We start from the raw sequence: 26,211 nt of genomic DNA on the forward strand, positions 1-26,211 counted from the left end.
ACGGGATTGGGGGTAATATTCTGGCATGGATAGAGGATTGGCTATCTAACAGAAGGCAGAGAGTTGGGATAAATGGTTCATTCTCAGACTGGCAATCAGTAACTAGTGGTGTTCCGCAGGGGTCAGTGCTGGGTCCCCAACTCTTCACAATCTATATTAACGATTTGGAGGAGGGGACCGAGTGTAACATATCAAAGTTTGCAGATGATACTAAGATGGGAGGGAAAGTAGTGAGTGAGGAGGACATAAAAAACCTGCAAGGGGACATAGACAGGCTAAGTAAGTGGGCAGAGATTTGGCAGATGGAATACAATACTGGAAAGTGTGAGGTTATGCACTTCGGCAGGAAAAATCGTAGAGCAAGTTATTATCTTAATGGCAAGAAACTGGAAAGTACTGAAGTACAAAGGGATCTGGGGGTCCTGGTGCACAAAACTCAAAAGGTTAGTATGCAGGTGCAGCAAGTGATTAAGAAGGCCAATGGAATGTTGGCTTTCATTGCTAGGGGGATAGAATATAAAAATAGGGAGGTATTGCTTCAGTTGTACAAGGTATTGGTGAGACCGCACCTGGAATACTGCATACAGTTTTGGTGTCCATACTTAAGAAAGGACATACTTGCTCTCGAGTCAGTACAAAGAAGGTTCACTCGGTTAATCCCGGGGATGAGGGGATGGACATATGAGGAGAGGTTGAATAGATTGAGACTCTACTCATTGGAGTTCAGAAGAATGAGAGGCGATCTTATTGAAACATATAAGATTGTGAAGGGGTTGGATCGGGTGGATGCGGGGAGGATGTTCCCGATGATGGGTGAAACTAGAACTAGGGGGCATAGTCTTAGAATAAGGGGCTGCTCTTTCAAAACTGAGATGAGGAGGAACTACTTCACTCAGAGGGTGGTAGGTCCATGGAATATGCTGCCCCAAAAAGCTGTAGAAGCTACATCATTACATAAATTTAAAACAGAAATAGACAGTTTCCTAGAAGTAAAGGGAATTAAGGGTTACGGGGAGCAGGCAGGAATTTGGACATGAGTCTAGGTCCGGATCGGTCATGGCCCTGTGGGTAGCGGAGCGGGCCCAGGGGCCGTGTAGCCTGATCCTGCTCCTATTTCGTGTGTCTAATTCTGTTAGATTCAGGAGATGGTTCTGTGATAGTGGATTGGCGGTTAGGATCAGATCAGCCATGATCTTATTGAATGGCGGAGCAGGCTCGAGGGGCCGATTGGCCTACTCCTGCTCCTATTTCTTATGTTCTTATGTTCTTAGAACATTCATGAGGAAAGACAGATAAAAAAAAATTGCATTTATATAGCACCTTTCATGACCTCCAGACATCCCAAAGTGCTTTACTGCCAATTAAGTACTTTTTAAAAATGTAGTCACTGTTGTAATGTAGGAAACACAGCAGCCAATTTGCGCACAGCAAGCTCCCACAAACAGCAATGTGATAATGACCAGATAATCCGTTTTTTTGTCGTAATTTTGGGATAAATATTGGCCAGGGCACCAGGGAGAACTTGCCTGCTCTTTGAATAGTGCCATGGGATCTTTTATGTCCACCTGAGGGCAGACGGGGCTCGGTTTAACGTCACATCCGAAAGACGGCACCTCTGACAGCGCAGCACTCCTTCAGTACTGCACTGGCGTGTCAGCCATGATTTTTGTACCCAGATATTTGGAGTGAGACTTAAACCCACAACTATCTGACTGAGAGGTGAGAGTGCTACCAACTGAGCCATGGCTGAATCCCATCATGCAAAACAGTTTTAAAAAATCAGAACAATTTTCATTGTCGTTTTCTCCATTTAGACCAGCACCAAAAGTGTTCGTCAAACCTTTTTCTCATTGATTTGCCATTTACACAACATGACAACATAAATTACATCAAAGTGTGCTTTTCCGTCATGAAAACAGCAGTGAATCAGATACGTGTGATTTCATTGTAATGGAAATGACTTGCGATTGTTCGTCCTTGGTAACGGTGCTCTTTTAAACAGGAGCGCTGCCTTGAAAGGATTACTAAAGCTGACTATGGTTTATTATGAGCGAAAGTTTAATTGTAAATGCAGGAATGATTCAGCATCACCACAGCTGCGTTCAGCGTGACACTTGTTTAAATTAAATTCTGGATTACTGGTGTCCGTGAGTCAGCTCCTGAAAGAGATTTTCTGTTTCAGGGTATGTGCTGGGCATACACTTTGGAAAATGGTGCACCTCTATCCTGTAATAGACAGTAAATCATGGGCTGATGGTGCATGATTTCCCAATGAACACTCACAGCATGCACCAGGAATGGTGAAGTGGATAATCTCCCCCTTGGTATTTACACGAATCCATTTCCCTTATCCCAGCAGCAGAAACATGATAAACGTCTCTTGCAATCCAACCCAAAGAAGCACCAGTATAAAATGGCTCAAGAATGTTAATTCATTGTCACACATTGTTGGGCTCAAGCCTGATGATGTAATCAGTGCGACTGTTTCGATGTATTTTTTAAATGTCCAAAATGCATTGAATGGAACAAAAAGGGCATTATTGTTAATCAGAATGGCTTGGTTTTTATTTTTTAAAAGGGACTCTCCTTTGGTGTTATTTCAATCAACAGATAATAAGAACAATTTCAGTTTTTTTAAGAGCAGCTTTTCACAGTTGCCAATATGCACTGTTCTGCTTGGGAGGGAGAGAGAGAGAAAAAGATAGATCACAGACACATCCACCACTCTTGACACTAATGTTATTGTATTGATCAGTCAGCACAAAACACTTCTTAAACCCCGATTTCATTTTATTTGACTTACCACTTTCCTGCAGTAATTGAGTACGCTGGGGTTTCGAATACCATTGTAGCATCTATTTGGAATGTCAGCAATAAAAATGACTGAAGTGTATCTTAAGATTTTAATACTGTTTCATTAGTAATTCAATTGTGATGTGATCATACTAATCTTCAACTTTTGCTGAGGTTTGCTGCACTTTTGTTTCAAATGCATTCTTACCATTGTTTTCAGTATGAATGGGGCTTTTCATAGGGGTCTCAGTTAGACAGACTGCTGCATATCCCATTTGCCAGTCCATCACTGATATAAAATAGTGGAATTATGAGATTTAAGATTTTATTTACTGATCAGATTTGTCATAGGGACAAGATGTCCAACATGACCAGAACCTGCAACTAATTTGAAATGTTTTATTTGCTGTGCTGTTACCACTTTTTCCATGTTTCTACTTTCACCAGGGCTAAAAATTCCACCGGCCAACTGACCTCTGGCAAGTTGCTTTGTAGCTTCAGTGAAAAACAAACAATTCATTTCTTCCTTCATGTTCCATCCTTCATTGTTTCTTCCTCCATTTTCCTGCTGCAGGTGGTGTATTTTAGTAGCCTATTTTTTTTCCAGAAGTCCTACTTCCAACTAACTAGAAAATTTGCTTGAAGACCTCCATCCACCCATAAGGTGAAGTGGGAGTTTTTATTATATTTGCACTTTATGGTGGGTGTTTAGTATATAGTAACTCCCTTGACTATGTTCATGACAAAATATGGTGGGTTATTCAGATCTACCCTTAATTTTATTTAGCTCCCACTAGTACAGGCATGGATAATATAGGTATAGATTGGAGACAATGTGTGATAATTAGCATCCCTGGGGCTGCAGTGATCTTATACTGTCTCTGCTTGTGCTTCCTCACACTTTCCTGTGTTAGTACTATAACTCTGAATACATATTATACTGGTCTTGTATTTGAATGTGTCTGCTGCCAACCTTGAAGGAATGAATACATGAAATATGGGATAAGAATTCTTACTTTAAAGCTTACTTTACAAAATCAAAGGTAGTTTTACTGCAATACAATGCACCTGATTGTGACTTTGCACCTTCACTGTGCAAACATCAGGCATATATATTGCACACAAATGTGTACACTTTTTATCCTCTTCGGACAGTAAATTAGCTGTTGTATGGTAAGCTGTGATTAACACTTTGGATAGTCAGGACTTTTGGCCACACAAAATTTTCAACCTCAAAATTGTCTTTTTTTGCACTTTCCCCATCATTGCACTCCATCCAGCCTGACTAGCATTGGAGAACTCACTCTTAGAAACTTTGGGGGAACTATCTAATCAGACAAATTCCACAGACAATGCTTGGACTCTGCTCCACGTTAATTAGTCTTCAAAGCTGCCAGTACTAAAAGCAACTTGGCTCTTGATTGCTTCAGTTGGGGCCCACTTGATCCAGGCAGGTTGAAGGATCTGTAAAGAAGCATTCAAAGTGAAGCCCCATCGAAAAGGAATGCAGGGTCAAGAATTCATTCTTTTGACAGATTGTGCAGATACCATATGGAATGATCTTGCAATTGTTCCTCATGATTGACTTGTCTCTATTTGTTGATCGGTAATTTTAAGAGATGCAGAAGCTCTGGGGGGGTGAGTGCAGGTGATTTTTCCTTCTCTTTGCAGGGAAGTGTCCCTTCCAGTGACGCAGCCAGCATCAGAGTTCTGGCATGTGGCTGCAAGCTAACAGTTTATCACTCCAACTTTGGAGGTTCATCGAACTCTGTCCATAGCTCCATGCACAGCAAAAGATCCTCTCCTATGGAGGAATTTCCAGTACTGTAAACATGGCCTGGGTTTTCTGCTCCGAACCACCCACTGTAATAGCAAAATCAGGTGGCCGCGAGTGGAAATTAGGAGTTCTATTCCACTCCTAACTGGCCTGGCTCTAATTTTAAATTGTGCCTCCTTCTTCTGGATTCCCCCACCAGAGGAGATAGGATGGATACAGAAAAACTATCAAATCCTTTTATTGTTTTAACACCTCGATTCGATCACCCTCAACCTTCTAAACTCAAGGGAATACATACCAAGTTTGTGAGCCTGTCCTCATAATTTAACCCTTTAAGCCTTGGTATCATTCTGGTGAATCTGTGCTGCAGCTCCTCCAAGGGCAATATATCCTTCCTAAGGTGTGGTGAGCAAAACTAAGCACAGTTCTCCAGATGGGGTCTGACCAAGGCTCTGGACAACTGACCACTCTCAGAATGTTTGTCCCTTGTCCTTTAAATTTCACTCACCTTCAGTTTTGTGCACCCACCCAAATCTGCACTCCAAGCTATGCAATTGGCTAACCTTAGAAAGTTGAGCGCAAAGAGCTTATTTCAGTTTCAATCTGTCGAACCATTCGGGTCTAAACTGCACTGTCACAAATACACGACTGCTGTGCAAAGCCCCATTGTGACATATGGCTCTTCCCTTCACCTAAACGGTGACAATCCACTTTACTGTCCCAAAGCAACTTTGATGAGGCTGCAGACAGTTACACACTTGACAAACAGAACAAAAAGGTGAACGATCAACAGAAAATGCTGGAAATACTCAGCAGGTCAGGTAGCATTTGTGGGGAGAGAGAGAGATATAGAGTTAACATCTCAGGTCTATGACCTGTCGTCAGAACTCCAGATGTACAACTGGCCACTCAGAATTTTTGTCCCTTGTCCTTTAAATTTCACTTACCTGCAGTTTTGTGCAGCCAGAGTGGTCAGTTAGAGACTTGATCAGAGCCCCCATCTGGAGTTCTGGGCGAAAGATCAGCGACCTGAAACGTTAACTCTTTTTCTCGCTCTCTCTCTACAGATGCTGCCTGACCTGCTGAGCATTTCCAGCATTCTCTGGGTTTTTTTTTAAATTGCAGATTTCCAGCATTCGCAGTATTTGGCTTGTGCGAGATGAATGAAGAAAGCGGCTGAATTGCAGAAGGAGAATAACTCGGAAAGAAGTTTAAACAGGCACTTGGCGACAGAGCAAGCGGCCGGGACAGGTACTTTACCAGGTGGGGGAGACATGCCTTTCTCGCCAGTGCCTTGCACAGCGCGGAGCCCCGCCCCGGGCCCCGGGCCCCGGCCTGCACGTGTCCAGCCGACGCGCGTCCCGATGAGCCGCCGTCTCCTGGCAACCGCCTCGGCTGCGTCATTTCCGCGCGGAATGACAGCAGGTGAAATTGACAAGTGCAGCTCAGCCCGGGAGAGACAGAGACAGAGACAGACCGGCCGCCGCTGGCTGGGCCATCAATGCCACACGCACCCAGCCCCCCCGGGGTGGGGGGGTCCGCACTGAATCTCACCGGCACCGGCTGGCTCCCTTGGCAAAAATAAAACCCACCAAGCAGCGAGATGCAAACCGAGGCAGGAGGAGCGGAGACTTCAGCGGAGCCCAGGTGCTCACTTGCCCCCGATCCCCTGCACTCTGCAATCCGTCCCTAATTCTGCAAACTAGCGGAACCGCACGTCGCGGCATCTGTTGTTGTTGCTGATACTTTTTTTTTACTTTCTGCCGTTTCTCACCATGTCCACCGACTTCGAGCGGATGTCCCTCAACTCCTCGGCTAACTCCCTGGTTTCGGGCTCTGGGTCCAGCGGGCGATCCTTATCGTCCAACGTCAGGAAGCTGCACAACGCGCTCAATGTTTTGCTGAACGACTACGAGAGGGAGCAGTTCATTCACTGCCTGAACGTCTATCACTCCAAGAGGAACGTCTTCGACCTGGTGCAGACCCTGAACGTGATCCTCAACAGCCAGAACAAGCGGCAGCTGCTGCCCATGCTGCGGCTGGTCATCCCCAGGTCGGACCAGTTGCTCTTCGACCAATACACCTCCGAGGGGCTCTATCTGAAAACCGAGTTGCTGCTCAACAGCGGCAGTCCCGGCCCCGGCACCATCAGCGAGGCTGCGTCCGCCGGCCCCAGTCAGCTCCACGTAAGTGCCACCCCTTTCTGTTCAACAAAAAGACAACTTTAATGGAATTTTTTAAAAAAAAACTAGAAACAGATTAAAACCCTTCATTCAAAGTGGCAACGTCCGGAACCAAACACTTAACAAAAAAGTTAATCATTCTGCCCACCTGTCACAAGACGCATTTTCCAAATCCAGTTTTGCCTGTACTGAACTCCAGATGTTCCTACTAGTATTTATGTTTGTCTTAAGTGCACTAATTAATAAATTAATGAATGGAATTAAATACTGTGTTGAATATTTTAGGGAAAAGCAGAAGGCTGAAGATCAGTAGATTTTACAATTAACGTTTATATTTCCAATGTTGCTGATCACATATCCCCCCCCCCCCTGTCACTGTGAGTCATGTCACGGTGCTGTTACCATGACCTGTTACAAACATTTGCACCAATTACTTAACGTGAATCACCCTGGGCAGGAAGCTCGCGTCTCATCCAAACAACAGAGCGCTGACTTTATTATTTATAGATGTATCATTTTATTAATGCTGTAAAACCTCTCGCTCTTGATCGACGAGATTCTGGTCAAGAAAAGGTCTCTGAAAAATGTCCTAGTAGGAGTTCCCAGGCATCAGACATCCATTCAAAAGATTCTGATAACATCAAAAATAAATGTTCTGTTTAATTCAGTGAATCCTATTAAGGCAACCAGGGGACCGAAGCTGATAGGAAAGAGCCAATTCTATTCACCGCAGTTAACGCTTCAGAATAAACAACTGCCAGTGCGGGAAAAGAATCAAAAAGGGAAATATTGTTCAGGCAGAAGAGTATGATCACTCGGCTCTTGCTGCTGTCGAACCAGTTATATCACTAGAAAAGTCGCCAATATTGTCACTCAGTATAAATGTTTCTTGAGCCCACGAGCCCACGATTAATACCCGACCGTGAGAAGAATTTTCATAAATTCTCAATAAGACCCTTGGTGAGCTTAAGTATTGACGGGGACTCGCAGGACGAGATCTGTCTTTACCCGGACTGTCTGTTTCACGGAGCAGAAATTCATTCGAAACGCTCCTCTCAATCTGCCTGTTTTTTGAATGACGTTAGTAGTTGTACCAAATAGCACAGTGCCGGGAGGATTGGGTGTTGAAAATCAAAGAGATCAGAGCGACCGAGCAAATGGATGGAAGGTTCTGCAGCGAGAATAATTTGCAACGTGTCGAAGGAAGTTTCACTTATCATGTTAAGGTGCTGGGGAAAGAATAGCAGCTGTTTACTGGATTGAACCGTTCGATTTTAGTTCAATGTTATCCACTGCATTTGTTTTGTCCTCTTTAAAAACATGTATTGTGGCTCTGCTTTGGCTTATCTGACGATTCATAGTTGACTAGTAAATTATGACTTACAAATGGTACAGACTGGGTACAAGCTAACACCAATTCACACAAGTATATACAGGTTGTTTTGTCCATTTATACAGAAGATGTGTAGGAGCTGCATTTACCACAACTACCTGAGACACTTAACAAATGAAGAATTCAATTACAACCAACACAACTTCTTGTACCCTTAAATGTCAGTCATCTGCTACAGTGGGTGTACAACCTGCTGAACTGACAGCACACGTGTAGGTTTGATATGAAGTATTACATAGGATATATGGCACAGAAACAGGCCATTCGGCCCAACCAGTCCATGCCGCTCCATTCGAAACTCCTCCAGGCTTAGCGGAACCCTCTATTCCCTTCTCCCTCATATTCTTGTCCAGCCTCCCCTTAAATGCATCGATACTATTCACTTCAACCACTCCCTGTGGTGAGTTCCACATTCTCACCACTCTTTGGGTAAAGATGTTTCTTCTGAATTCCCTATTTGATTTCTTGGTGACTATCTTATATTGATGGCCTCTAGTTATGCTCTTCCCCACAAGTGGAAACATTCTCTCTGTATCCACTCTATCAACATTTTTCATAATTTTAAAGACCTCTATTAGGTCACCCCTCAGCCTTTTTTCAAGAGAAAAAGGACCCAGCCTATTCATCCGGCCTATACAGTACCTAGTGAATTCTTAGCTTTTACCTGTGTGCTGTATCTTCAGAAGCCCAAGCAGTTGTAGCACAGTAATTGGTAAGCAATATCAATTGGATGTGTATATATATTTGTAACAAATTCGGGAAAATACGTTTAAACATACTTATTGCATTTTCATGAGAATGCTTTGATGGTGATTGTGGTCCGAAGTTTGAGTTAATCTCAAGGAGGAATAGGATCAGGGGAGGTATCTCCACAGCTACAAAATATCACACTGCCATAGAGAGAGGTATGCCTGTATAAATTCCAGCCTCCGTTGTCATTGGGTACATTTTGCAATCTTCCACCTGGGCCAATAGGTGGAGTATTGCGCAGGAGCAGACTGCTGCACACCCGAAGAAGAGGGGATCGGTGGTAGCATTGGTCCAGATACCTCGTGGCATTTAGTAGGGGTCCGATTCTCTTTGCTCCCAGTCTCACAAGACAGGAGATGGGAAAACCAAAAGGGCACACTATATGCGTGCAATAAATAAGGAAGGGAGTGAAGGAGAAGGTGGTTTGGGCTCATTTATTTATCTATTGCACTGATGTAGTTTCTCCTTTTGGATTAGCACACTGTCCCTTTCTTCTACCAACACTGGGTTTTAATCCAGCTCCAACCAATGGGAAGAAAAAGCTCCTCTGTCTGCTGGTTATAAAACATCTCAAATGAAATGAGTTTGAGCAATTTACGCTCGTTTCTAGAGCTTAGGGTGCAAAATTGACTATAATTTGGCACAAGGCTAATAATAAATTGGTGGCCTCCCTCAAAAAAGCTACAAGGATGGAAAAGGGGAAAATAAAATATTGGATTTGTACAGGTAGAGTGGTCTTCTGAGTTTGGATTTATGGCATGTTGTTTGGGCAGGCTGCGGAACTGATCTTGGAGGGCTCCGTTTGGAAACTGGGTGCATTTTCTATTCCTCCGTGCAAATGCCTTTCGCATTGATGGACACAAAATGTATTTTTTATTATTAAGAAAATAATCCTTGCAGTTTGTCAGCCATAAACATCTACTTAAGAAAAACCTCATTGCTAACAATCTGTGAGGAGATAGAAATTGTTGCTGATAATAGTAGGTGGGCATTTAACGTGCTTTTAAGCCATTTATCTGTCCAAGTTTTAATGGAGGCATTAATGTGTTTAAAGCAAACAGGTTATAGCCTTCAATAAATAGCAGAGAGAGAGGGATGTCATTTAAATGTGTTAAGCATTGGTCTGCTTTTTATCACCAACTATAATTTATAGACTTCAATTCCAAGTTAATTTTCAGTTACAAGTGAGAAACTGCCGCCAATATCAAATAACTAGAGAATTATTTTCCAATGAGATATGTGAGAATTAAAGCTGCTGCAGCCACTCATATCATAACTGTTCAACAACTAATTCATGCTAATTGAGAAATGAATACCTTGAAAAGCAATCATCTATCTAAGGAAAAACTGATATGTTCTCAAAGGAAGGCACATTAAATGTTAATCATTCACTGATATACCTATCAATTCGTCCAATAAAAAGCGACGAGTTAGGAACGTAACTAAAGGTTTTTATTGACTAAATAACAGAGCCCACCCTCGTGGGTGATCGGGTCCAACAAGGAGGAATACCAGCCAGTCGACTACCTTTATACCTGGGCAGGTAGGTGGAGCCATGGGCGGAGTCGGAGGTGGTCAGCCCAGGTATAACAGCGCGACAAGAGGCGACCTCGTATCGTGATACAACGGTGATAACAATACAACAGTGATAACTATAGTGTAACGATAAAAGTGGTTTACCACATTCACCCCTTGTTTAGATTTGAGTCCGGCGGGGTGAAGTGTACTACCAGTTCTGGTATGTCAGTCTGTCCGGAGGCCTCGTAAGCCTCTCCGATCGTCGCAGCAGCGGTGCTGCATTATCCGGTGTTAGTGCTGGTGTCTGCGTGGTCGGCGAAGGCTCGTGGGGTTCCGGCATGCCGTCTACCTGGGCTGGAATTGGGGGGGTGGTGGGGGGGGGTAAAGGTGGTGTCTCCGGAGTGCCCGAGGGTGCGAGGTCTCGTAAGGAGACAGTGTCCTCCCGCCCGTCTGGGTAAGCCACGTAGGCGTACTGGGGGTTGGCGTGCAGGAGGTTCACCCTCTCGACCAGGGGGTCTGTTTTATGGGCCCTCACGTGCTTTCGCAGCAAGACGGGCCCCGGAGAGGTCAGCCAGGTTGGTAGAGTGGTTCCCGTAGTCGACTTCCTGGGGAAAACAAACATTCGTTCATGGGGGGTGGCGTTAACGGCAGTGCAAAGTAGTGACCGGATGGAGTGCAGCGCTGTCGGGAGGACTTCCTGCCAGCGGGAGGTTGGGAGGCCCTTAGACTTTAAGGCTAAGAGGACGGCCTTCCATACCGTCGCGTTCTCTCTTTCCACCTGGCCGTTCCCTCGGGGGTTGTAGCTGGTGGTCCTACTTGCTGCAATACCTCTCGCTAGTAGGAACTGACGGAGTTCCTCGCTCATGAAAGAGGAGCCCCGGTCACTATGTATATAGTTTGGGAACCCGAACAAGGCGAAGAGGTCGTTCAGGCATTTAATGACCGTGGTACTGGTCATGTCTGGGCAGGGGAAGGCAAAGGGGAAACGGGAGTACTCATCAACAATGTTGAGGAAGTACACGTTACGGTCAGAGGACGGGAGGGGCCCCTTAAAGTCGATGCTCAGGCGCTCGAAGGGGCGGGTGGCCTTGATCAGGCTTGCTCTGTCCGGCCTAAAGAAGTGCGGTTTGCACTCGGCACAGGTCTGGCAGTTCCTGGTTATGGTCCTGACCTCCTCGATGGAGTAGGGCAGGTTGCGGGCCTTAATGAAGTGGTAAAGTCTGGTGACCCCGGGGTGGCAGAGGTCGTTGTGGAGGGTCTGAAGTCTATCACTTTGCGCGCTGGCGCATGTAATTCGTGACAGAGCATCGGGGGGTTCGTTCAGCTTACCTGGCCGGTACAAGATATCATAATCGTAGGTGGAGAGCTCGATTCTCCACCTCAAGATCTTGTCATTCTTGATTTTGCCCCTCAGCTTGTTATTAAACATAAAAGCGACCGAACGTTGGTCGGTAAGGAGGGTAAATCGTTTGCCTGCCAGGTAGTGCCTCCAGCGTCGTACCGCCTCCACAATCGCCTGGGCCTCCTTCTCGACCGACGAGTGTCGGATCTCAGGGCCCTGTAGGGTCCTTGAGAAGAAGGCCACCGGTCTCCCCTCCTGGTTAAGGGTGGCGGCTAGGGCGAAGTCGGATGCATCGCTCTCGACTTGGAAGGGGATGGACTCATCCACTGCGTGCATAGTGGCCTTGGCAATGTCTCCCTTAATGAGGGAGAAGGCTGCGCACGCTTCCTCCGTAAGGGGGAAGGATGTGGACTTCATGAGGGGTCTGGCTTTGTCCGCATAATTGGGCACCCATTGGGCATAGTAGGCGAAGAGCCCCAGGGTTCTCTTAAGTGCCTTAGGGCAGTGGGGGAGGGGTAGCTCCATGAGGGGGCGCATTCTTTCGGGGTCGGGGCCGATGAGTCCGTTCTCTACTACACAGCCAAGGATGGCAAGGCGCGAGGTGTTAAACACACATTTCTCCTTATTGTAGGTGAGGTTCAGCCGTTGGGCTGTACGGAGGAATTTCTCCAGATTCACGTCGTGGTCCTGCCGGTCGCGGCCGCAGATGGTGACGTTATCTAGGTAGGGGAATGTGGCCTGCAGTCCGTTCTGGTCAACCATCCGGTCCATCTCCCTTTGGAAGACCGAGACCCCGTTGGTGACACCGAAGGGGACCCTAAGGAAGTGGTATAGGCGCCCATTCGCCTCGAAGGCGGTGTACTGGCGGTCCTCGGGGTGGATAGGGAGTTGGTGGTAGGCCGACTTAAGGTCGATGGTCGAGAATACGCGGTATTGTGCAATCTGATTGACCATGTCAGATATGCGGGGAAGGGGGTATGCGTCCAGCTGGGTGTATCTGTTTATGGTCTGGCTGTAGTCGATGACCAGGCGATTTTTATCGCCGGTCTTAACGACCACGACCTGGGCACGCCAGGGGCTGTTGCTCCCCTCGATGATGCCCTCCTTCAGGAGACGCTGCACCTCAGAGCTAATGAAAGCTCTGTCCCCAGCGCTGTACCGCCTGCTCTTGGTAGCGACGGGTTTGCAGTCGGGGGTGAGGTTAGCGAACAGGGAAGGTGGCGGCACCTTGAGGGTGGATAGGCTGCAGGTGTTACGTGGTGGGCGGTTTAACCTTCGCTGGTTGTCGACTGTGAGTGGGGGGAGGGGTCCACCGTATGCTAGGGTTACACTTTGGAGGTGGGATTGGAAGTCCAGCCCTAGTAGGACGGCAGCGCAGAGCTGGGGGAGGACGAGGAGTTTAAAGTTTTTATACTCTGTACCCTTAACCGACAAGGTCACAGCACAGTAGCCGCTAATATCCGTGGCGTGGGACCTCGATGCCATCGAGATTCGGTTGCGCGTTGGCAGGACAGGGAGGGAGTAGTGGCTCACCGTGTCTGGGTGGATGAAGCTCTCCGTGCTTCCGCTGTCGAACAGGCAGGTCGTGGCGTGGCCGTTTACTTTGATGTCCATCATCGACTTGGACAGGTGGTGTGGGCGGGCTTGATCCAGAGTGACGGAGGCTAGTGTGTAGGTAAGCGAGTCGTTGTCGTCTGCGGGCGAGGCGGTTGTCGGGTCCGGGGGCCCGGTGGCAGTCGGGCGTGGTGGGTAAAATGGCGTCTCCCACGAGGTAGGACAAAATGGCGGAGAAGATGGCTGCCCCCATAACTCACATGAGGCACTATTGGGGTCGGTTGCCTTGATCAAAGATGGCCACCCCCATGACTCACGTGTGGGGATACTGGCCTCAGTTGCCGTGAAAGAAGATGGCCGCCCCCACAGTTCGCATGAGGCACTGCTGGCCTCTGAAGATCCGCTCCTGCAGGCCTTAGAGAAGTGGCCTTTCTTCCTGCAGGTTGCGCAGGTAGAGTTCCTGGCTGGGCAGCGCGACCTCGGGTGCTTCTCCTGGCCGCAAAAGAAGCAGCCGGCGGCCCGATCGCGGGTGCCCGATGTCGGAGCCGGTACCGGGGGTGGCGGGCCCGGTCGGGTCCGGGACGCCGACGCTGAGGTAGGTCCCGGGGGCGGCGCTGCGAAGGGTATTGCGGTAGGGGTCGGGCCCGAGTCCCAGGGTCGCGAGCAGTACCTGGAAAACGCCTCCTGGTCCTGATGGGCCACCTCCAGGGAGAGAGCGAGGGCTTCAGCTTTGTCCAGGTCGAGGTCTTTAGCTTCAAGCAGTCTTTGCCGTGAGTAGTCGGACCGTAGGCCTTTCACAAAGGCATCGCGGATATTATCTTCCGTATTTTCAACAGCCGTCACCGCTTTAAAGTCACAGTTCCTGCCGAGTGCTCTTAGCGCCCGTAAAAATTCAGCTACAGACTCTCCTGGCTGTTGCGGGCGGGATCTTAGGAGGTGCCTGGTGTACATGTAATTTACCGGGCTGCGGTACTGCTGTTTCAGTAGGTTGATAGCGGCCTCGTATGTAGTCGTATCCTGGATGAGTGCGTATACTCTCGGGCTCGCTTGGGCGTTCAGAAGTCTTAGTTTGGATCTCTGCGGGGCGCCGGATTCTTCCAGGTAGGATTCGAAGCAGTCCAGCCAGTGTTTGAAGTTGAGGGCTGAGTTTGCTGCCTGTGGGTTTAGATCCAGGTACGGTGGTTTGAGGGCTTGCAGCCAAGCCGGCTGGTGTGGCTGGTGTAGCCCGGTGTCTGAAAGCTGCTGTGGCTGTGCTTCTGGGAGGGCTTCTGGCTGGCCAGTAGTAGACATCTTTAAAATTTAGTCAATAAAATTGATATACCTATCAATTCGTCCAATAAAAAGCGACGAGTTAGGAACGTAACTAAAGGTTTTTATTGACTAAATAACAGAGCCCACCCTCGTGGGTGATCGGGTCCAACAAGGAGGAATACCAGCCAGTCGACTACCTTTATACCTGGGCAGGTAGGTGGAGCCATGGGCGGAGTCGGAGGTGGTCAGCCCAGGTATAACAGCGCGACAAGAGGCGACCTCGTATCGTGATACAACAGTGATAACGGTGATAACAATACAACAGTGATAACTATAGTGTAACGATAAAAGTGGTTTACCACATTCACTTCCTCCCCTCCCGCTCCATGAACCCAAATAAGAAAAAAAACTGCATTTTATACAGCACCTTTTATGACCTTAGGATGTCCCCAAGTGCTTTACCACCAATGAAGTACTTTTGAAGTGTAGTCACTGTTGTCATATAGAGGAACGTGGCAGGCAATTTGCACACAAGAAGATGCCACAGGAATGACATAATGACCAGATAATCTATTTTAGCAATGTTGGTTGAGGGATAAATATTGGCTAGGACACTAGGAGAACGCCCTGCTCTTTTTCGAATAGTGCCATGGAATCTTTTTACATCTACTAAAGAGGGCAATGGCATCTCTGACAGTGCAGCATTCCTTCAGTACTTTACTGAAATGTTAGGCTAGTTGTTCAAGTCTCTGGAGTGGGATTTGAATCCACAACCATCTGACTTGGAGGCAAGAGTGCTACCATTGAGCTGAGGCAGACCCCTAAAGCTGAAGGTTGTGGACGTGAATATCTGCACTGGATGAGGGGAATGAAGGGGATAATGGAGTATATGTGAGATTGAGACAACTGACTCATTTGATTCTTTAAGAAATTAGTTTGAAAATACAATTTAAAAAGTACATGAAGAATTATTGAGAGACTAAAACCGCAACATAATACCTTCAAAATGAAAGCTTCTCTTGAGGTAAAACAGTTTTGAAAGTGAGAAAGCACTTGTATAGCTCAATGTGCAGAGTTTCAGATTTAAAATCTACTGTACATGTATTTCCTTTGGATAAAGCACTGATTTTTGGAGTATGCAACAGTATACCAGCATTTCTGTCTGATGAAGTTCTGGGCAGTGCAAATCTGAAGGAATTTTAAAAATAACCATGTGTTACTAACAACTAAATCTAAATTATTGCATTACATCCGACTTGAATATTTTATAGTTGTTATCAGTACAGTTTATCTCTTCCAACAATTGCGATTGAGGATAGGTTATATACTGCATTGTGTATTTGCTATCCTTTATTGCATTTTTCTTTTGTAATTTGCATGTTACTATTCACATTGTATTGTCTCTGTACAATTATTTGTTTTTGTTTCTTCCCAAAGCCATTAGATTCCCATGCTTCCAGACCAGCGCAAATAAATTTCAGCACCGATCGTCGGACAGCTCCTTTCTATCCAAGCTTGGTGATGAAAGAAAATTATGGAGATATCAGGCAGGTGGCACTGAAAAGAAATAAAACAAATGAGGGTTTGGGCTTCAGCATCCGAGGAGGGGCTGAACACGGGGTCGGGATCTATGTATCTCTTGTTGAACAAGGCTCCTTGGCTGAAAAAGAGGGACTTCGAGTAGGAGATCAGATCTTGCGAGTGAATGACAAGGTGTTTGATAAAGTCACCCACGGGGAAGCTGTTAAGGTAAGTCTTTCAATTGAAATAACAATAGACGCTGACACAAGATCGCAAAACATGCCAGTCAATTCTTTCCAGTTTTTGTAGCATTGAATTTCTGTTAAAATGGGTATTCAGTATATACTTTTTATCAAAGCTGATAGAATTCACCCTAATGGACTCCAGTTTCTACTTTGAGAAAAAAAGAAAGACTTGCATTTATATAGCGCCCTTCACAACCACCGAACGTCACAAAGCGCTTTACAACCAATTGAGTACTTTTGAAGTGTAATCACTGTTGTAATGTAGGAAACGCGGCAGCCAATCTGCACACAGCAAGCTCCCACAAACAACAATGTGATAATGACCAGATAATCTGTTTAGTGATTTTGATTGAGGGATGAATATTGGCCAGGACACCGGGGATATAGTGCCATAGGATCCTTTACATCCACCTGAGTGGGTAGACGGAGCCTCGGTTTAACGTCTCATCCGAAAGATGACACCTCCCTCAGTACTGCACTGGAGTGTCAGCCTAGATTTTTGTGTTCAAGTCTCTGAAGTGGGGCTTGAACCCACAACCTTCTGAGATCAGAGGCGAGGGTGCTACCCACTGAGCCACAGCTGAGAGTGAAATTCATTACAGCATGGTGGATATAATATCCATACAGCTACATAGTAGCTGTTTTACGGGCAGAGATTACATCTACATCAGCTGAACCCTAACCTGAGTACTAATTACATCATTGTTAGTCAAGAGCTGTCAAAGGATTGCCATAAATATAGCTAGTTTACACTATATATGCTTGTGTACCAATTGTGTGGTGATAAAACAAAATCCACACATTTAATTATTTGGATAATTTATACAACTTTGTGCTATTAACACATATGAATACATTAATAAATGGGGAACCATCAAATATAAAACTTAGACCATTCACGAGGAAGACCTAATAACTCACCAACGATGAAATTCCAAGTGAAATCAACAAAGATTCTGTGTTCCTCATGTCCCCATGTGCATAATTTCTATGTAATTATTATTTAGTGAACATGATTTTTGGGACTAGCTAGATGGATTGTAGAGTCTTTTCTGGCCCTATACTTTTTTATGTGACTGTAATTTATATAACCACTGATGTCAACTGTTCAGAAACTTTTGATTTTAGAAGTTGTTATTGCAATCATTCCCAGATGAAAGTGACCATCACCCTATAATAACATTACTGTAAACCATACGTTTGGAGATACTTATTTTCTTGGATTCAGAAGTCAATAACTGGCTTGAAAATTAGCTGAAGTCACCCTATTTTTATCCAACCAAGGGTGATTGCCAGCTAACATCTCCCATTGTACTTGGTGCTGATTGCTGCTTTTGCTTTGAGACAGACAGTAGCTCTTACATATTTTTTAACTGAAGGAACTAGAAAAAGATCAGTAACCTTTTAGTGAATTTTTTTTTTAAAGTAACATTTTCTATTTTCTATTTTCTTACAGAAGACCTGTGGCAATTTAAATCTGCATAAAATAGAATTACATCAGCTGGGCAAAGTACAATCAATAAAGCCTCAAGTGTTAGAAGTTCTCAAAATTATATTATTGAATGTACACTCCATATGCTGTAACACAAGATTTTGCAATACATTTTTAAGTAATAGCTTTGTGTTTTTTTTTCTCATCAATTATCTCCCCACCTTCTCTCCTGAAGCCATTAACTCCTTAACCAGGGCATATGCCACCCTGACGTACCTTGCCGAGGTGCCCATTATTCATATTTGGGTCTCACTCTATCTTTAATACAAGCATTTCCAGCAGGCTTTGCTGCATAGTGATTGAGAATGAGAATCCTGATTGAGTTTCCCATCCCTATCGCAGGGGCACTGAAACCAATTAAATTAAATGGTGTTGGGGAAAATTATTGGCAACACAAGATGTTCCATCCTAACCAGATAACATTGAATCTGTAAGAAAAATGTTCTCCGGATGATCAGACTTGACCAAATCGATGTAAACAGACTTTAATACATTGAAAATCAGTGTCTGAAAAAATCCACTACAAATTAATCTTTTTATATTTATTGTGTCTGAGCTAGCTAGAATCAACTGTTTGTCTTTTTACTTCTGTTATTTGAGAATGGATCAACGAACCAGTGGTTTGGGAGGCTTTATGTTTCAATGTTTCTTTTCCATTAATGTTTTGGAAAGTCGACATTGAGTAAGATTTGAAAACAGAGGGAGAAAACATTGATGTCATTTTAGCAAATGACTGCCAGATTCTCTTTTGTTGTAATATAAGTGTTAGCTTCATTCCGGTGAAGTCAAATTAAGTCATCCTATTATCAATAATGAATACAGGTTCAAAGCATTAGTTTGATTTATGCACTTGGAACCAATGGGATCACTGCTGATTGACTCTAGACATAATATATCACTATTTGGCCAGGTTTTTTTACTTCGATTTCAAAGTCATGCCACATATCATTCATTGGATATAAAAATACAAATGGATGATTTGAGGTCAGTCAAGGATGAAGCTGCTGGAATTGTTCCTAGAAACCCAATTTGGAAATGATTGAATTTAAAGACTAAATAAGTATGAAATTAATGGCAGTAATTAATGAGTGTGTGTGTTTAACCGTGAACTAAAGCTGAGTTGTGGTGCAGTTCACGTTCTTGTTCATTCATGCAGTTTGATTGTGCATAAGGCTATTTGCAACAACAATGATTTAGATGCATATAGTGCCTTTAAAATAGAAAAATGTCCCAAGGCACTTTACAGTGAGGTGAGGAAAATGGACACCAAGCCAAGAGGAAGCAATTAGTAGGAATAATCAAAAGTTTGGTCAAAGCTGTGGGTTTTGAGGAGAGTCTGAAAGGAGGAGCATAAGGTGGAGAGGCAGAGGAGTTTAGGAAGGAAATTCTAGAGAGTGGGACTTAGTTGGCTGGAAGTATGGCTGTCAATGGTGGGACGAAGGTGAGGGGGATGCACAAGGGGTTGGAGTCAGAGGAACGGAGAGTTTGGGGGAGGGATTGTAGGGCTGGAGGAGGATAAAGAGACAGGGAGGGCTGAGGCCATGAAGGGATTTAAACACAAGGGTAAGAATTTGAAATCTGAGACACTGGGAGCCAGTGTAGATAGAAAGAAAGCAAGAAAGAACTTGCATTTATGCACATCTTTCTCAACCTCGGGACGTCCCAAAGCACTTACAGCCTGTGGTAAACCACTGTTATAGTTATCACTGTATATTGTTCTCACTGTTCTCACTGTCACATCACTACACGAGGTCGCCTCTTGTCGCACTGTTATACCTGGGCTGACCACCTCCGACTCCGCCCATTACCTGCCCAGGTATAAAGGTAGCTGACTGGCTAGTATTCCTCCCTGTTGGATCGGATCACCCACGAGGGTGGGCTCTGTTATTTAGCCAATAAAAACCTTCAGTTACGTTCTTAACTCGTCGCCTTTTATTGGACTAATTGATAGGCATATCAATTTTATTGGCTAAATTTTAAAGATGTCTGATAATGAACAGCAACAGCAAGGAGCTCACCCAGCAGCACAGCAACAGCAGCCTCCAGACAACGGGCCACACCAGCCGGCTTGGCTGCAAGCCTTGAAACCACCATACCTGGATCTAAACCCACAGGCACCAAACTCAGCCAACGACTTCAAACACTGGCTGGACTGCTTCGAATCATACCTGGAGGAAGCCGTCGTCCCTCAGAGATCCAAACTAAGAGTCCTGAAAGCCCAAGCGAGCCCGAGAGTATATACACTCATCCAGGACATGACTACGTACGACGACGCCATCAACCTACTGAAACAGCAGTACCGGAGCCCGGTAAACTACATGTACACTAGGCATCTCTTAAGATCTCGCCAGCAACAGCCAGGAGAATCGATAGCTGAATTTTCACGAGCGCTGAGACAACTCGGCAGGAACTGTGACTTTAAAGCGGTGACGGCTACTGCGAACATGGAAGACAATGTCCGCGACGCCTTGGTGAGAGGCCTACGTTCCGACTACACACGGCAAAGACTGCTTGAAGCTAAGGACATAGACCTGGACAAGGCCGAAGCCCTCGCCCTCACCCTAGACGCCACCCAGCAAGACCAGGAAGCGTTTGCCAGGTACTATTCGCGACCCTGGGACTCGGGCCCGACCCCCACCCCACCACCCTTCACAGCGCTGCCCCCGGGACCTACCTCAGCGTCTGCATCACGGATGCGACCGGGCCCGCTAGCCCCGGTACCGGCCCCGACATCAGGCAACCCCGATCGGGCCGCTGGCTGCTTCTTTTGCGGCCAGGAGAAGCATCCGAGGTCGCGCTGCCCAGCCAAAAACTCGACCTGCAAAACCTGCCTCAAGAAAGGCCACTTCTCCAAGGCCTGCAGAAGCAAATCCTCAGAAGCCAGCAGTGCCTCATGCGAACCCTGGGGGCGGCCATCTTTGTGCGGGGCAGCCGAAGCCTGCAGAGCCTCATGGGAAAACCAGGGGCGGCCATCTTTGTGCGGGGCAGCCGAAGCCTGCAGAGCCTCATGGGAAAACCAGGGGCGGCCATCTTTGTGCGGGGCAGCCGAAGCCTGCAGAGCCTCATGGGAACAGCAGGGGCGGCCATCTTTGTGCGGGGCAAACGATTTAAACAGAGCCTCATGTGAACTACGGGGGCCGCCATCTTCGCCGCCATCTTGTCATGACAACGACGCGCTCATCTACACCCTAGCTTCCGTGACCCTGGATCAAGCCCGCCCGCACCACCTGGCCAGCTCAATGATGGACATCAAAGTCAACGGCCACGCCACGACCTGCCTGTTCGACAGCGGAAGCACGGAGAGCTTCATCCACCCAGACACGGTGAGCCACTACTCCCTCCCCGTCCTGCCAACGCGCAGCCGCATCTCGATGGCATCGAGGTCGCACGCCACAGACATCAGCGGCTACTGTGTCGTGACATTGTCGGTTAAAGGGACAGAGTATAAAAATTTTAAACTCCTCGTACTCCCCCAGCTGTGCGCTGCCGTCATACTAGGGCTGGACTTCCAATCCCACCTCCAAAGTGTAACCCTAGCATACGGTGGACCCCTCCCCCCACTCACAGTCGACAACCAGCGAAAGTTAAACCGCCCACCGCGTAACACCTGCAGCCTATCCACCCTCAAGGTACCGCCACCTTCCCTGTTCGCTAACCTCACCCCCGACTGCAAACCTGTCGCTACTAAGAGCAGGCGGTACAGCGCTGGGGACAGAGCCTTCATTAGCTCTGAGGTGCAGCGACTCCTGAAAGAGGGCATTATTGAGGGGAGCAGCAGCCCCTGGCGTGCCCAGGTGGTGGTAGTCAAGACCGGCGACAAAAATCGCCTGGTTATCGACTACAGCCAGACCATAAACAGATACACCCAGCTGGACGCATACCCCCTCCCCCGCATATCGGACATGGTCAATGAGATTGCACAATACCGCGTATTCTCGACCATCGACCTCAAGTCGGCCTACCACCAACTCCCCATCAGCCTGGAGGACAGCCAGTACACCGCCTTCGAGGCGAATGGCCGCCTCTACCAATTCCTTAGGGTCCCCTTTGGTGTCACCAACGGGGTCTCGGTTTTCCAACGGGAGATGGACCGGATGGTTGACCAGAACGGACTACAGGCCACTTTCCCCTATCTCGATAACGTCACCATCTGCGGCCGCAACCGGCAGGACCATGACGTGAATCTGGAGAAATTCCTCCGTACGGCCCAACGGCTGAACCTCACCTACAATAAGGAGAAATGCGTGTTTAACACAGCGCGCCTTGCCATCCTTGGCTGTGTAGTAGAGAACGGAGTCATCGGCCCCGACCCCGAAAGAATGCGCCCCCTCATGGAGCTACCCCTCCCCCACTGTCCAAAAGCACTTAGGAGAACCCTGGGGCTTTTCGCCTACTATGCCCAATGGGTACCCAATTATGCGGACAAAGCCAGACCCCTCCTGAAAACCACATCCTTCCCCCTCACGGAAGAGGCGTGCGCGGCCTTCTCCCTCATTAAGGGAGACATAGCCAAGGCCACAATGCACGCAGTGGATGAGTCAATCCCCTTCCAAGTGGAGAGCGATGCATCCGACTTCGCCCTAGCCGCTACCCTTAACCAGGAGGGTAGGCCGGTAGCCTTCTTCTCAAGGACCCTACAGGGCCCCGAGACCCGACACTCGTCGGTCGAGAAGGAAGCCCAGGCAATTGTGGAGGCAGTACGGCGCTGGAGGCACTACTTGGCAGGCAAACGATTTACCCTCCTCACCGACCAACGCTCGGTTGCCTTCATGTTTAATAACAAGCTGAGGGGCAAGATCAAGAACGACAAAATCTTGAGGTGGAGAATCGAGCTTTCCACCTATGATTATGAGATCTTGTACCGGCCCGGTAAACTGAACGACCCCCCTGATGCTCTTTCACGCATTACATGCGCCAGCGCGCAAAGTGATAGACTTCAGACCCTCCACAATGACCTCTGCCACCCCGGAGTCACCAGACTCTACCATTTCATTAAGGCCCGCAACCTGCCATACTCCATCGAGGAGGTCAGGACCATGACCAGGAACTGCCAGATCTGTGCTGAGTGCAAACCGCACTTCTATAAGCCGGACAGAGCAAGCCTGATCAAGGCCACCCGCCCCTTCGAGCGTCTGAGCATCGACTTCAAGGGGCCCCTACCGTCATCCGACCGTAATGTGTACTTCCTCAACATCGTTGATGAGTACTCCCGTTTCCCCTTTGCCTTCCCCTGCCCAGACATGACCAGTAACACGGTCATTAAATGCCTGAACAAACTCTTCGCCTTGTTCGGGTTCCCGAACTATATACATAGTGACCGGGGCGCCTCCTTCATGAGCGAGGAACTCCGTCAGTTCCTATTGGAGAGGGGTATTGCAGCAAGCAGGACCACCAGCTACAACCCCCGAGGGAACGGCCAGGTGGAAAGAGAGAACGCGACGGTATGGAAGGCCACCCTCTTAGCCTTAAAGTCTAAGGGCCTCCCAACCTCCCGCTGGCAAGAGGTCCTCCCGATTGTGCTGCACTCCATCCGGTCACTACTTTGCACTGCCATTAACACCACCCCCCATGCTCGAATGTTTGTCTTCCCCAGGAAGTCGACTACGGGAACCACCCTACCAACCTGGCTGACCTCTCCGGGACCCGTCTTGCTGCGAAAGCACGTGAGGGCCCATAAAACGGACCCCCTGGTCGAGAAGGTGAACCTCCTGCACGCCAACCCCCAGTACGCCTATGTGGCTTACCCAGACGGACGGGAGGACACTGTCTCCTTACGAGACCTCGCACCCTCACCCCCCCCTCCCAACCCCCCGAGTCCAGCCGAGGTAGACGGCATGCCGGAACCCCACGAGCCTTTGCCGACTACGCAGACACCAGCTTTAACACCGGATAATGTAACACCGCCGCTGCGACGATCGGAGAGGCTAACGAAGCCTCTGGACAGACTGACATACCAGAGCTGGTAATACACTTCACCCCGCCGGACTCTAATCTAAACAAGGGGTGAATGTGGTAAACCACTGTTATAGTTATCACTGTATATTGTTCTCACTGTTCTCACTGTCACATCACTACACGAGGTCGCCTCTTGTCGCACTGTTATACCTGGGCTGACCACCTCCGACTCCGCCCATTACCTGCCCAGGTATAAAGGTAGCTGACTGGCTAGTATTCCTCCCTGTTGGATCGGATCACCCACGAGGGTGGGCTCTGTTATTTAGCCAATAAAAACCTTCAGTTACGTTCTTAACTCGTCGCCTTTTATTGGACTAATTGATAGGCATATCACAGCCAATGAAGTACTTTTGAAGTGTCGTCATTATTGTAATGCAGGAACTAATTTGTGCACAGTAAGGTCCCACAAACAGCAACGTGATAATCACCAGATACGGTAGTTTGTTTTAGTGGTGTTGGTTGAGGAGTCAATATTGGCCAGGACACGAGGGAAAATCATCCCTGTTCTCCTTCGAAATAATGCCATAGGATCTTTTACATCCAACAGAGAGGGCAGAAAGCACCTTGGTTTAACATCTCGTCTGAAAGATGGCACTTCCAACAGCGCAGCCCACCACCCTAGGTACTGTAAGGTGCCAGCCTAGATTATGTGCTCAAGTCTCTGGGGTGGGACCTGAACCCACTACTTTCTGACTCAGAGACAAGAGTGCTACCACTGAGCCATGGCTGACACCTTGATCAGTGAGGTGTGATTGATGGGTGGGATAGCAAACAAGCAGCAGAGCTTTTTCCTTTTTTAAAGAGCACTTTTTGAAATTTGTAATGCTTTCCCATATTTTCTTCCTCCACATTTATTCCTTGAATCTACACTATCCTGCTCAATCCTATCCACAGAGATCTTCACAGAAACCGTCATTGTTTATTCCTGGTTGGCTGTCAAACATCCATGCTTGAATGATGTAGAACGACCCTTCACTGGTCACTTTACCCACACAACTATCCTATGATGGCTAGCCTCCTATCTCCCACAGGAAACTTGTATTACACTAAGAGGGCTGGTGTTGAGTGAGTTGTACTAAACTATTACTGCATGTATGGCTATCATCTGGATAGTAGACAACATCCTAGTTATCTCTGGAACCTGGAGTGCTATTGGACATACTTAACAATATAACTGTTGTGCTAATACAAAAGCAAAATACTGCGGATGCTGGAAATCTGAAATAAAAACAGAAAATGCTGGAAATACTCAGCAGGTCAGGCAGCATCTGTGGAGAGAGAAACAGAGTTAACGTTTCAGGTCGATGACTCTTCGTCTGACATCTCCACAGATGCCGCCTGACCTGCTGAGTATTTCCAGCATTTTCTGTTTTTATTAACTGTTGTGCTAGTTTGATGGGAATCAGAGCACTCACCTCAATCTGTGCAATTAAATCTACTTACTAATGCAAGTTTACCAATCCAAAGGTGTTGGAGTCAGCTTCATAAATAGAGAGGTTTACTTTAAAGCACATCATATAATGGAAGCGAGTGTTGTTCAGCTCCAACTGGTATACTGCAGCAGACACACAGCTACTCCAGCATTAGGCTTCCTACCTGAACAGGCCTCACTGGAGCGGCACCACATGAATTGGACTGCAATTTAACTGATTGACATTGAGACTTGCACAACAAATTTATTCTGCTAATAGTATAAATTTGTCATGAAAATCCTTGTAGTGCCAATGGCATTCAAGACTGGAATTTGAACTTGGCTGCTAAAGTTTGATGGTTCAACACTTTGATCCGTATGTATTTTTTCTTTATTTTACAAAAAAGCATGAGAAAAATTCAGCAGTCAATTTATGCTAAAATATCATCATAAATGTGGATGCTGAGCTTGATTATCAGTCAGCTCTGGCATTCACAGTGTAGACTATACATTTGTGAAGTGTTCATTGTGTTTCATCTGTCCTGAAATGAGAGATTTCGGTGCTTGGGAATGGAACAGTTTTTGCCTTCACTTTCCTCCATCCTCAGGGTGGTTAGGCAGTGCGGTTTGTCTGTCAGCTGTGGCTCAGTGGGCAGCACTCTCACCTCTGCATCAGAAGGTTGTGGGGTCAAGTCCTACTCCAGAGACTTGAGCACAAAAATCTAGGCTGACAGTCCAGTGCTGTACTGAGGGAGTGCTGCACTGTCGGAGGTGCTGTCTTTTGGATGAGACGTTAAACCGAGGTTCCATCTTACTCTCAGGTGGACGTAAAGGATCCCATGGCACCATTTCAAAGAAGAGCAGGGGAGTTATCCCCGGTGTTCTGGCCAATATTTATCCCTCAATCAACATTACTGAAACCAATTACCTGGTAATTATCAAATTGCTGTACGTGGGAGCTTGTTGTGCACAAATTGGCTAGATTACAACAGTGACTACACTTCAGAAAGTACTTAATTGGCTATA

At 46.9% G+C, this 26,211-nt stretch overlaps 1 protein-coding gene and 1 long non-coding RNA gene across 4 annotated transcripts in view; one reads left to right on the forward strand and one right to left on the reverse strand.

Moving 5' to 3' along the window:
* Positions 1-3,048: 3,048 nt before the first annotated feature.
* LOC147101808 (uncharacterized) lies at positions 3,049-6,544 on the reverse strand. Its single transcript, XR_015073371.1, has 2 exons — positions 6,345-6,544; positions 3,049-4,257 (listed from the first exon to the last, which is right to left on the reverse strand). It is a non-coding gene; the product is annotated as an uncharacterized LOC147101808 (long non-coding RNA).
* The window catches only part of whrna (whirlin a), a 260,942-nt gene continuing 240,635 nt past the window's right edge, over positions 5,905-26,211 (forward strand). For 2 of the 3 annotated variants that reach the window (XM_085965766.1, XM_085965768.1), the window contains exons 1-2: positions 5,905-6,756; positions 15,999-16,310. In XM_085965766.1, coding sequence (XP_085821892.1) covers positions 6,346-6,756; positions 15,999-16,310 — 723 coding nt within the window. In that variant the 5' untranslated portion in view covers positions 5,905-6,345. The remainder of the gene's footprint in view (positions 6,757-15,998; positions 16,311-26,211) is intronic. The other variant, XM_085965767.1, reaches the window with a different exon arrangement.

The sequence above is a fragment of the Somniosus microcephalus genome, chromosome 23 (genome assembly GCF_052327205.1).
Source record: "Somniosus microcephalus isolate GS21.2 chromosome 23, FLI_Smic_1.0, whole genome shotgun sequence".
NCBI classification, from domain to species: Eukaryota; Metazoa; Chordata; class Chondrichthyes; order Squaliformes; family Somniosidae; genus Somniosus; species Somniosus microcephalus.